The sequence below is a fragment of the Salmo salar genome, chromosome 09, assembly GCF_965601325.2.
Source record: "Salmo salar chromosome 09, fSalSal1, whole genome shotgun sequence".
NCBI lineage: Eukaryota > Metazoa > Chordata > Actinopteri > Salmoniformes > Salmonidae > Salmo > Salmo salar.
In genome coordinates, this window is record NC_138299.1 from 3,999,393 (window position 1) to 4,012,434 (window position 13,042).

Consider the following 13,042-nt stretch of genomic DNA (forward strand, 5'->3'; position numbering starts at 1 on the left):
ACGCTGTCAATTATTGCATTTTTTAAGGCAGTGTTATATCCTGCTGTTGCATGAGATATAACATAACAGGTGGTTTAGTCTATCTACCCCACTAAGTAGTTTAGGGGTACGTCGCCTTTGAAATAAAATGTGCCTAATATTCAGTGCGACAAATGTAAGGACACTGTATTGCTCATGGGACACAGTTTGTGGACACAAGATGAACAGGCCAACACAACAACTGATCAAGAATTCTTTGTTGAAAATGCTTTTTTATTATAATTATTGATTTAAATTACGAAATGAACAAACACTGCTATACATATTGCTGTTTTTGTTTGTTTTCAATCATTTTAAACAGTTAAAGCATTTGAGAAAAGAAGAAATAGATGTCAGAAACAGAAGACGTACAGTAGATGACACGTACAGTAGAAGATCTAAAGTCAATGGCTTTCCTACGTGTTTCTAAGGGGTTCAAAAGACTCAAACAGACTAAGAACACACTCTCTCCCACAATGGTTTTTGGTATCTTTGTTCGGTCTGCAATTTGACACAATGCATGATGGGTGTTGTTGTTCAAATGCTATCATGTGATACCATAACTATCCAGTGAAGTTTACCTCAAGACCATCCACACAAAGATAAATAAGTGATGTGTTCTCCTTCAAGACTAGTCAGTCCACAACAACAGCAGCAGCAATGATTTTTGCACAGTCTTATTTGCTGCACCCAGCACAACAAAAATTGTTCAGTAAGTCTTCTGTCCCGTGATCACAGCAAGGCCATGACACTCACTGACCCTGTAAGGAATGTTTGAAGTAAACAACAGGTCTTAAATATTGCAATTCTATCAACCCCCACCCCATAAATGACTTTCAATGAAGCTCTAGAATGTCTGCTTGAACCTTCACTTCCATTAGTATTGGGGGTATAAGGAGTTGGTCATAATACCCTCATTGGTCGAACTGTCTTGGTGAATGACATAATTTCAGAAGTAGAAGGGTCCCCGGTTTGAATTTCTCCTCATATATCACTCAAGCATTTGAGCCCCGATGCTTCCCATGCTGCTCCTTAAAATAGTTATGAACAACCACACAGAAGAGAAATCCCTGACATCAATGTAAATCACACAAACATGTATTAAACACATAATAAAGTTCAGGTACATTACTGAGAAAAGCACACAATACGATGGCCATCGATACTTTGACCAATATTCGGAGTAGAGTGTTGAGGATCTAGGCAAATGAATAAAAATTGGCTATTTTCGTTTGAGACACTGAGGCTTTGAGGCTCACCCAGTGAACCATCAAGAGACAACAACACCAGAACGCAAGGTCACACAGCACAGGTCATAAATACAAGTAGAGATGAAAATAAAGTCATATGTTTATTAGCGTATCAGCGCATCCACACACTCTCTGTAGTCTCCCAAACAGGTCCTGGTTTCTGGGAGAGGAGGATAAAAAAAGAAAAAGATGAGTCTGTTTTTAAAATCTCTCCATTGTTTCTATATCCCTCCCATTGTCTCTCATTTAGTCATTAATTGGTAGATTGATCATAGCAGAGTGCAACTTTTGCCCGATGGCTTTACTTAATGTTGATCAAAAAATATGTCTTGCTTTCACCAGTTTTCTCCTCTTTTGACTGCCTCTGCTGTCATTTCTAACCTCCATGTCATATGTTCATTGTTCAAAAAACAAATTGTGCTGAAGTTAAAATGGAGAAGGGATGACACTGGCTGGTACAGGTGCACACACTTTGGGTATAAAAAAATCACACTGAAGCGTACAAGAAAAACAAGCGGCTTAGCCCTTGAGGGTTCCTGGTGTCAAGGAAACAGTTACCGGTTGGCTTGGTCCAGGCTTGAGTGTGCTCTTTGTCTTCCAAGTCGGTAGGAGGCGCTGCTCACCCTCCGCACAACATCACCTTACTGCCCCTGCTCAGAGGGCCAGGAGGGTAGGTGAGTTGAGGGAGTCTGAAGACTGATCCCCGCTGCTGCTGCTGCGCCGGTGGGCTTTGGAGCAGGACTCTGAGGACGGCGAGGGGCTCTCGGACTCCAGCATGCTGGGGTAGGTGAATATGAGGCTGGGGGCGCTGGGTGTGGAGGCCGGGGTGGAGGCGGCCACCACCGGGGTGTTGAGGCTGTCGCTATCGCAGTAAATCCCACCACCTCCACCAAGACAGATGGGCTTGATGACGGAGCGCTGGGACTTGCCGTCCTCATCGTCCTCTTGTGGTTCTTGCTTCACCACAACAGGGTTGATGAGGCCTCGGGGACCCAGATTGTTGCGCATGGTCAGCGGAAGAGGAGCACACTGCTGCTGGTGGTGGTGGCCCCCCTGGTGGCGATCGTCAGGGGGCAGTTTGCACACGGGGTTGTGGGCCACCAGCATAAACTCCAACTTGTCCTTCTCCTTCTGCAGTGTCTCGATCTCTTTCTGTAGATCAGCCTTCTCGTCCTCCAGCTCCTCAGTCTCCTGGAAAACACAAACAAACAAAACAGCCGATCAGGACAAGTTTAAATCTTCAGTATCTGGAGGGTTAATATTCAGCTCAATTACAATTCTGGTGTTTGGAATAGACAGAAAAAGTGTTAATATTCATGTTAAACCCCCAATCACTGTTTTAGGTACACATTGGTGAGTTTCTGCACCACCTAATTCTACCGCAAGAGTGTACTGTTTTCCAAAAAGAGCACACTGCACATTATATTTCAGTGTAAGTTTGTTCAGGAAAAGAGTAGGGATACAGCGAAAGGGCAGTCAATAAACATCTTGGCTATGTTGCACCTGAATGACCTGATCTTAAACCTACACTTTACCTGACATTCTGGTTTGACCCTTATCCTAATTCAAAAAAATATTGCTAGTACAACTTTGTCCAAAAAAAAGGTATGAGGAAGTAGGAAACAAACGAGCAAAGCACGGACACACCCCAAAAATAGGAGAAACAATGCAACCGTCTCTTTCTTTCCTTGTTGCATTGTTTCTCCTATTTTTGGGGTGTGTCCGTGCTTTGCTCGTTTGTTTCCTACTTCCTCATACCTTTTTTGTTTGGACAAAGTTGTACTAGCAATATTTTTTTGAATTAGGATAAGGGTCAAACCTGAATGTCCAGGTAATGTCAGGTAATGTGTAGGTTTAAGTTCAGGTTGCCCTTCATGATTGAAATATGACACTTCCTTATTTGGTCATTCAACAAAGAGTGGCGTGTGGTGGAGAGAGGGAAGGGCGTTTTTGCTGGAAGCAGTTTGGGGGAGTGGAAGGTGTAGTCATCAAGTTGAGATCAGATGGGACTATTCTAGCCAATGAGAAGGCAGATACGCACGTGAAAAACAGGCACAACTCATTTTTATCAAAGTTGCCGAAATGCCACGTGCGTCCACTTATATCAGTGCATTCGTAACAACCTAACCATTACAAAACTTTGCCTCTTCTTCTTGGTTAGGGTGTGTGTATATATGTGGATGTGTGTGTGTGTGTGTGTGTGTTTGTGAGTGTGCGTGCGTGCGTGCGTGCGTCTGTGCAATGTAACTCACTCCTTGGAGCGTCTCAGTGAGTTCTCGTCTGCGGTTGCGGCACTTGGCGGCAGCCAACTTGTTCCTCTCGCGTCTCACCCTCCTCTTCTCCTCTTCTTCAGGGGTAAGCTAAGGAAATAAATAACACATCTTGTGAGTTGTCGTTCACACATAAGCTGAACAAGGTAAACAAGAAGAGAAGCCTTGGGTTTAGACATATAAGCCATCATCTCCAAATTCCTCACAACTTGGGACTTTGATATTAAAACTCACTCTACTGTCTCACAATGTTAGAAGACATTCACCAATAGTGCTTGCCGGCACATGGTGGATTCCAGACAAAATTAACTTTTAAACATACACTCTGTACACTTGTGGTCCTCACCTGCTCATCTCTCCTGCGGCGTCCGCGGGTGTCCCCGATGGAGCGGATGACACCCGGACGGGCCAGGGTGGTGTGTCCCAGGAGCCCGGGGCCGTTGGAGAGGTGGTGGCCATAGGGGTGGGAGCGTGAGTAAGGGTTGGACATGGAGGTGATCACTGTGGGCTGCACCATCCACTGCAGGTCCTGGCTGGTCGTTATGGCGTTTATCGTAGGGATGAAGGCACTGCTAGAGCCAGGCATGTCGACCCGGTATTTCTAGATACAGGAAAGGTAGCCAAGAGAGAGGGAGGTGGGCAGAGCGGGGAAAAAAGAGGGCAGAGAGGGAGAAACATGGTGAGTGGATATTTTCAAGATGATAATAGATGTTTTCAAGATGACAAAGAACACAAGTTGTGTGTCTTCAACTCAGGGGACAAACACATTGTGAATGGAGTAACATCAAAATATACATTTCCATGCATTTCTTTTTTTGCTTAAATTTAATGTTATTTATTTATTTCACTGGTTACAACTGGGGGGAAAACTTCACTTGACATGTCTTTGACCCTGCTACCTCAATTTCAATTTCTGCCACAGAGTACTGTAGCGTAACCCCCCGTTTACACACCGGCCACCCACCCTTCATCATACTCACACATCCTCTTCATTACAGCCTAGTAGTGAATCACTGACTCCACACACAAACACTGTCTAGATTCACCCGTTTAACCCCTGGAGTGGCACAGTCAGTGACACATTCAGTGAATCATGGTGGGAAAGCCCGTAGTGTTGCTGCCTCCATCATCATACTACAGCTAGGAAAGGAGCTTGCATCAAGCTGCAAGTCATCTGGAGAGCAACGTGGTATGGAATGGTATACCTCTCTGAAAAAAAAAAAAATCCATCCACCAGAAAAGGTGTGATGACTCGTTTATTCCTGTCAGAATAAGGTGATTATGATGGTTTGCAGTGGCACTGATATAGGCCTCTCTCTTTCCATAGACAAGTGTAGCATATCTATTTTTGTTTATAAAATACATAAGACCTCAAGTTTACTTTATCTGAGGACTCTATCCTGCTCATCAGTGGTCAACACCAAACTGTTGTGAGTGACAACACAGAAGTGACCATCGTTAAAGCAAAATATAGTATCCTTAATTCAGTTTATATGGCTTGAGCCCTCATGAGGCATCTTTGGGGTGATAAGACAATATCTGATGCCACAATGATATTGACCTAAAAGCAAGGATAGGACGCAAGTGAGTATGTCTCAACAAGTCCACGCCAGACACTTGAGTGACTAGAGGGAAAAGGTGAGTGATGCATGTCATCAGCCTACCCGATATGGGCTGGATGTACTTGTTCATTAAACATAGAACATGAAGAGACTAGTAATGCTTCTGGGCTGGCATCCAGGGGTCAATTCATCCATTATTTTATTTTTTCTTGTGATGAGTCATGTTGGGGATATGTAAAGCACGTGCGTCAAACGGTCAGTTCCAGTAAGGCAGAAAGAGGCATTATATTTAGGCTAGAGAGAAAAGCTAGGTCCCCAGCCAGTTACATTCCAGAAGTGAGGCAACAGTGAAAATTCCATTGCAGTCATAAATCCCAGGGACTAATAACTAACGAGAAGGTAAAGTCCTAAATGGGGTAATGGTTGGATACGGTAATTGGGGTGACTGGTTGCCACACAGAAGTAACAGACATTTCTGGTATGAACCGGGGATATGAAAATAGGTAAAGGAAGGCTGTTGTGCAAATTTGATTTGTGAGACAATAGGTGAATCGACTGCGAGTAGACTCCAAATGTGAAACACTGTCCACAATTCCAGGTGCAGGGTACAAATACAACATGTTACGCGTTTCTCGGCCCAGTAATTTGTGAGTTGTCTCGCATAGGCTATCAAGTCAGTATGCTAATGTCTGTGTGCCGGTGTTGTGCCAAAAATCTCCCCCTGCCAGAATTCTCCCCCGTCAGAATTCTCCCTCCCCTTTGCGTTCTTCATTGCTGCGACTTGCTTGCTCGTTGAGAATTCTGCTCTTCACTCCGTTGTCATTTTAGCCTACATTTCACTGATCTAGTAGCAGAAAGCATTTTTTGTCTGCAGTTTTCGGTTTGGCTATTTGTTTCAAGTGTATGTGGCGGTTCTAGCTTGTATGGCGTCCTGGGCGAACCCCCCCCTTCAGCGCCCGCACCAGGGGGCGGCGGCGGCTGCGCACGTCGCCCGTACTTCAATCCGCTACTGATTTTGTATTAGTCTATAAATAAATCTCTTTGCCAAAATTCGTCATCTCTCCCATGTCTTATTCGACTAGTGTTTCTGAAAGTGTAAGGATAATACTAATTTATAGGATAATACAACTAATTTCGGTTGCCTATCCTGACGTGAAGTTTGTTCTATAGAAAGTATTTGACTCTGATGTGTGTCACAGAAAGTATTTGACTCTAGCCACAAAAATTAAGGAAAATAGATGGGGGGGGGGAGAATTCTGGAAGGGGGGAGATTTTCGACACAACACCGGTAAACAGCTTACCACACGTTACCCCCTTTCCCGGAGTCTTACTCTTACGCGCTGGGATTTCGCCATTGCTGCAGAAGAAAATAACACCCCTCATAAACAAATAGAATAGTTGTCCTCCGCCCCCGAGAAACTAAAGGATGACGTACACATCCAGGAACTTTCGCCTCAATAAATCTGTCAACATGTCCAGGGAAGAGAGAGCACCTATGGCACTGCGTCAAACCCGGAACAAATAAGGAAGTGCTTATGATGATCTCGAAATTGATGTAACCAAGTCAATTCAAAAGACGGATTCAGACAGACAACCCATTGAAAGAACAAAGTAAAATGCGTGGGAGTTCTGGTCTGGAGTGGATGATAAATATTATTTAACGCTACGACCAGTCCAGCTGTTATATGTGCGCCCACGGGAGCAAAACAACAGTTGCCATTTGGCAGACAGATCCTTTCACCTACAAAAACGAGACACTTCTTTTAGCCCTCAGTTTTCCGACATGTGCCCGAGAGGAGATCTAAACAGTTGCAATGTTCATTATACGAAATTAAATTAGAGCACTGGTCTAGGTCTATGAAAGAACAAGCTGTTAAATGTAGCGCAGAGATCCCCCTTCATTTGCCTTATTATGCCTACTGCGGGTTGTGAATTGGACACTGACAACCTAACCCCAGACGACTCAAAACATGTCTCTCTGTCACTTTCATAAAACATATCGACACTTTTCAACCTTAAAAGCTCATCTTTGTCGGGAATAGCATTTAAAGTGGACATGTGGTGTGAAATGCTGATTATGGTTGTTCCTCAATGATAGCCACTGGGCATTATATCTCAGAATGTCACTAGAACGAGAGGGCGAGAGAGCATGTAGAAAAAAACCCTGTAGGCCTAATCACTATATGGGATCTGGGGGAAATTCCTGCCTCGAAGTCTCCAAATGTTCCAACGTCCACGAAGGCGCATTGGGAGACGCATCGTGAGCGTCTTAACCTGCCGTTTCCAAGTCACGACAAAATCTGCCAGTGCGTGATACACGGGGCCCATCTGCAACACACACACACACACACACAACCTCGAAGCTATGGGTGGATGTCCTATATTGTGCGATGTGCAGCGTACCACCACTGAATGACGCTATAGTCCTTGTTGCAGAACTTCTATCCAATGTGGAGTCCTAGTCAATATTCGTTATTGCTCTGTTCGCTTTACAGTGATGAACACCAAGAAGGCACTGAGAGGGATTGGTAGAATCAGTGCATGTTTTTTGTTCCCCTTGACCAAGTTATGCGCATGAATAAAGTCGTTATCACATGTGCAAGGGAAAAGGTAGCCCTTCGGTTTACACATTCCAACTTATATTTAAATCCATATCTTGGAGGAGAAATGTTGAGAGCAATCAGAATGACAACATATGCTGTAGCAACCTATACGCAGTTTGCTGTGTGTTATAACTCATGATAACTTGCCTCCTGTGTCCCGTGTGGCTCAGTTGGTAGAGCATGGTGTTTGCAACGCTAGGGTTGTGGGTTCGATTCCCACGGGGGACCAGTACGAAAAAAAAAATATTCTATTTTTTTTACAAAATAATCATTAAAAAAAATGTATGAAATGTATGCATTCACTACTGTAAGTCGCTCTGGATAAGTGCGTCTGCTAAATGACTAAAATGTAAAATGTAAAACATGTGTTCATAGAAGTTTATACTCATTCAACAGGTCTTATAATGTGCGTATGCCTAAATAATTTGTGGACTACACAGTATGAACACTTTCTAAAGTATATTCTTCCGTCTACAAAATATGTATTTTCTAATAAAAACGTCCCCTCAACTTCAAATTACCAGTTCTATAGTGCAACACGTGGGTGTTAAATTATAGGCTACAGCGACTGAGCAATACCTGATTGCATATTGCAATTCATATGACGCATACACATAAGTGTCAATAAGTACATTTTCTGCAGTCGTTCATAACACAGGTTTCATAACACAGGTTTCATGACATTCAACATAAATCCGGCATTGAGTCGGTTTGTTCCTTTTTTTACGCACTTCGCTCGCGCATCGGTGTCTTGGCCAGAAGCACATATATAATCTATTAAGTTTCACCTTATTGCAGAGCAGATCTGGAAAATATTGGGAGAATATCACAATATAACGCGCGCAGATTCTGATAATATCACAGGCGATACCGCGGGCGCGCTTTCTCCAAATGTGAAGAAAGATACTCTACAGCACTAGGCTATAGTTTGGAGTAATATATTTCATATCAATATAATATTCTTAATGTTCCTTGAATAAAACATGTGCATAGCAATGTATTAGAAAGATAATATGCACCTCTATTGCATGGCACACCACATCACCTTTAATTACGAACAGCGCTATAGCCTCTCCGGGTTACCCATCTAAAAGTGTGTCATAGACAACTGCACAGTGACGAAATGTCGACACAATGAAACTCAATTTACAGTTGTGAATGGCAATATTTTCATTTGAGAAAAGAGAAAATATATTATGTTGTATTGCGTTACCTGGTAGCTTGAGGTAGAGATCGGACTGCCGATCGTGCTGCTGCCGCTTGTGAATGACTCTGGTTGGACCGGCGAAGTGCTGCTGCCGCAGGACGAGGTGTCGTAGTTCACGGAGTAGTCCTGGTACATGATCCAGGAAAGAGGAAGATTTCAGTAGTTGATATGAGCTCCTAACTCTCAAAAAATCCTCTGACAGTGGAATCCCTTTTGGGAGCTGAAAGTGGACCAGATTGGAAAGTGACCAACTTGAAAGTAATAGTCGTTAAAACACGTGGAAATCCAGAAAAAAAGTGTTTTCAAATAGGTTATTGGTATAATAAATCCAGGCTCTTCGAAATTAAATATTTTTAAGGTAATTAACTAGAAGTAAAACTGAAAATATTTATATTTTTTGTCCACTCCAAATAATTATATCCTGCTTAAGGATAACTTCGGCTACTGTTCTTTCCCTTGTCACTGCTGTAGCCTATTCAGGTGTGCTACAAGAGCCAACTTCAAGAACAAAAGTCACCTACTTTCGCAGTCAATCCAGAGTTGACGGTGAATAGACTTGCGTTGCGAGTGAGTCACATACAGAGGCTTTCAAATTGCTTTCAACCCCAGCCTACTCTACAGAATCTCTTCCCCGCGACACACTTTAGGCCTACTTCAGCTATCCGCTGTTCCCCTGGAACAGTTCTATCTTTCTTTTTCTATTCCTTCACCACACTAGGATGACTCACTTCAATGGCACTACGGAGAACTGCAGCCGCTTATCAACGCAAGTAGGCTCAATCACGTCACTGTCTGGGCGTAGACACTTCACTTGAGGGGTTATCATAGCTAAGATTGTAAAAATCAGCACAAGGTATCGTAAATCAGCTATATTGTTGTAAATAACATCGTTAGAGTCGATTTGCTATGCTTGTGATAAGCCTACATGTTTTCGCACGTGTGTTTTATCATCGGGTTGGAAGTTATACAGTGTCTCTATATTCACGGTTTGTCTGATTTGGTACAGTCCATTGACGCATGTTTCCTAAAATGGGCAGTTGCGAGAGGACAAGGTTTCCTTGGTAAAGGCACGTCAGAGACTGGAGGGATTCCCTACCCTCCCTCACCGCATTTTCTCCTCAAGCTCAGAAGGACAGGGTCTCTGTGCCACATAGAGTAGGTTAGGTATATGGAGTTATTAATAAAGACAATTGCAGTTATATCTTGCCACCCTTGTGGATCTTCATCTCATGACTATTCAACGTTTTTGTAACTTTTGGCTTTCACACGAAGAGACAGAACGAGAGAGAATTATATCCCTTTGAAGTTTTTCGCAGCTCTAGAATTTAAATGCCGGCCCTTATGTGTAGCCCGAGGAACAGATAGATGTGGCTAGTCCAGCAGGAAGGGAAGATTATGGAAGGAAATGCTACCATATTCTCGACCGCTAGTCAAATAAAATACAATTGTATTGGTCGCCTACACATATTTTGCGGGTGTAGCGAAATGCTTCTGTTCTTAGCTCCAACAGCGCAGTAATACCTAACAATACACGCAAATACCAAAAATAAAATATATAATATAATATATATAGAAATGTTAGAACGATTAATGTCAGAGTCCGTAATATAAATATGTATATAACGTGTGTATAGACATTATGGACAGTATATGAATATAAAAGGTGTGTACAGCAGTAGTTATATAGGATGAGCCTTGACTAGAGTACAGTACACTGAATGAACAAAACATTAAGAACACCTGCTCTTTCCATGACAGGCTGACCAGGTGAATCCAGGTGAAAGTTATGATCCCTTACTGATGTCACCTGTTAAATCCACTTCAGTCATGAAGGGGAGAAGACGGCTTAAATAAGTATTTTTAAGCCTTGAGACTATTGAGACATGGATTGTGTATGTGTGCCATTCAGAGGGTGAATCGGCAAGTCAAAAGACTTAAATGCCTGTGAATAGGGTATGGTAGTAGGTGCCAGGCACACTGGTTTGAGTGTGTCAATAACTGCAACACTCAGTGGAGACCAGTCATTAATTTCCCCAGTTTTCCATGTTATTTTGGCATTAATACATGTCACATATCAATTTGCAAACAATGTAAAAAAAAAAAAATGAATTATTGAGTTAATAAAGCTGCATACAAACATGGTCTCTTTTTTGCTTTCTTGAGTAAGGAAGCTCCAAAATGCATTTGTTTCAGCCTAGCTCAGTGCTTTCTGTGGTGGTGGGGCAGCCAGCAGAAAATACAGAGCATAGGGGTTGGTAATGTTCTCTAGTTGAACTGTGATTGGCTCAGTGTTCCATCACTCATGGGGACACTACGTCACAGGGAGAGCTTCAAAATTCAAGCCCCTTGGGTGCTGCCATAGAGTTACATTAGAAGTGCCCATCCAAGAAGGCTCAAGGTCATTGGCCACAGATAAAATGAAGTCAAATCCCGTTATATCTACAGTAGCTTTGAATGGGCTGATCATGTCAACATCATACTTTCAAAATCTTAGCTAGCAAGCTCGCAGTCATCATCATAAATCAAGTCAACAATCTACTGGCAAATTATTTTCAATCCATGTCATATGAAGAGAAATTATAGATAAATAGTATCGGTGCTCATTGCCCAGCAGAGGTGTGGACTCGAGTCACATGACTTGGACTCAAGTCACAAATATGATGACTTGCAACTCATCTTTGACTTTAACACCAACGACTCGTTACTTGACTTGGACTTGAGCCTTTTGACTCGACGTGACTTGATGCCCTCCCCAAGCCCAAATATAAACAATTATGATATTAAAAAAAGTGTGCAGCGCATCAACTCTTCATTTAATGGATTACAGTTTGAATCGGACAGCAGCCAATCAAATTGTGCCAGCTGAGAAAAAGTTGTGCGTGGCAGTGCAGAGGAACGTCAGCGGGTGAATTCAGATGGAGCCTTTGGAAAGATGATGCCCAAAATTATTATTTTGGATATAAAGACGACGCTGTATCAACAAAAAACGTATTGCAACTTGCAAAACATGCGGGAAGAAAATTACAGACGGAGGCGCAATAATTTACAATTTTGTTCAACATTTGAAGCTGCACAAAGAACGGTAAATCGTAGCTAATATAGCCGACAGCTATATAATTTATAACTTTAACTTACTAGTGTAGGATGTAGGCTAACGCAATGTTAAATCAATGAGCCTCCACACAGTCAGTCAGTCCGGGAACGTGATCATTGCACCCAAGATTGAGCTACATCTGGCTAGGCAGTTGGTAGCCTAAATCCTGCCTGATGTTACTGCTGTTCCTAAAACCATAAGGTTGGATGATTGTGTACAAGCCTACATCGCCCGATTGCGCCCCATAGCGATCCTCGATAGTCGATCACTATTGGGGGGGCCATGCTGTCAATCCAGCATTGGCCATGCTGTCAATCCAGCATGATTTCTGCCGCATTCAAGACAACTGGGAACTCTGGGGAAAAAACGAGCTCCGACTGGGAAAATACGTTTTGAATGGTCATCCAACTTGGGAACTCCTCTTTCTAGAGCTCTGACCTGAAGATCACCAACGTCATAATTCAACCTTGTTTTTTCCCCCCCAGAGTTCCCAGTTGTCTTGAATGCACCATAAATCCAGAGAATGCCACATAAATTATGTAATATGCCAGGGAGACAGGGAGAATGTATACAGGGAGAATACTGTAATAACGGCCCATGTTCTGAATTCTGTCGCTGTACATTTCAAAAGTACTGAACAAATAGTTATATTGACTAAGTCCGTCCTAGCTCGCTCATTAATGTCTTAATCGGAATTACGGATTACCTCTTATCCGCTCGTCGCCTCCTTTTGCCATAGTTTGTACATCTCAATTGTCAGTAGAAAGCACATTTGTTAGTAAGTCATCCATATAAGCTATGCTTCTTTTAAAGGCAGTAAATGAGGCTGAATGAACTGTTTCGCTGGCAGACAAGGCTCCACTGACAGCCATGTGTAGCGGTGGTAAGGTGTTGGGACTGCTGTTGGGATTCTGCTGTTGGGTGTTAAGGCTGTGTAAGGGAGGCGAAGTCAGGTGAAGGTGAGCAGAGTAGAGTAAACAGGCGCACTTTTATTCCGTTCAACAATAGGCACAAAAAAATGACATAAGTGCGCAAAAA

At 42.8% G+C, this 13,042-nt stretch overlaps 1 protein-coding gene across 4 annotated transcripts; it reads right to left on the reverse strand.

Annotated features, from left to right (window-relative positions):
* Positions 1 to 231: 231 nt before the first annotated feature.
* Positions 232 to 9,657, reverse strand: fosl2 (FOS like 2, AP-1 transcription factor subunit). Of its 4 annotated transcripts, none has more exons than XM_014210013.3 (5): positions 9,432 to 9,657; positions 8,917 to 9,036; positions 3,885 to 4,139; positions 3,521 to 3,628; positions 232 to 2,459 (listed from the first exon to the last, which is right to left on the reverse strand). In XM_014210013.3, the coding sequence occupies exons 3-5, from the start codon at positions 4,122 to 4,124 to the stop codon at positions 1,923 to 1,925; spliced, it is 885 nt and encodes a 294-aa protein (XP_014065488.1). In that variant the 5' UTR covers positions 4,125 to 4,139; positions 8,917 to 9,036; positions 9,432 to 9,657; the 3' UTR covers positions 232 to 1,922. The 4 variants fall into 4 exon arrangements, with proteins under 4 accessions (XP_014065488.1, XP_014065487.1, XP_014065489.1 ...); XM_014210012.3 differs by having other exon boundaries at positions 8,917 to 9,130; positions 9,432 to 9,654; XM_014210014.3 differs by lacking the exons at positions 8,917 to 9,036; positions 9,432 to 9,657 and adding an exon at positions 6,402 to 8,888.
* Between the last annotated feature and the right edge of the window lie 3,385 nt (positions 9,658 to 13,042).

What these genes read in the sequence shown, in the direction of transcription:
- fosl2 (XM_014210012.3), bottom strand. Translation starts at nt 9,045, where the DNA reads ATGTACCAGGACTACTCCGTGAACTACGACACCTCGTCCTGCGGCAGC. An exon ending in TCTCTACCTCAAGCTACCAG is followed by an intron (nt 4,140 to 8,916) that starts GTAACGCAATAC and finishes TCCTGTATCTAG; the next exon opens with AAATACCGGGTCGACATGCC. An exon ending in GCCGCAGGAGAGATGAGCAG is followed by an intron (nt 3,629 to 3,884) that starts GTGAGGACCACA and finishes TTATTTCCTTAG; the next exon opens with CTTACCCCTGAAGAAGAGGA.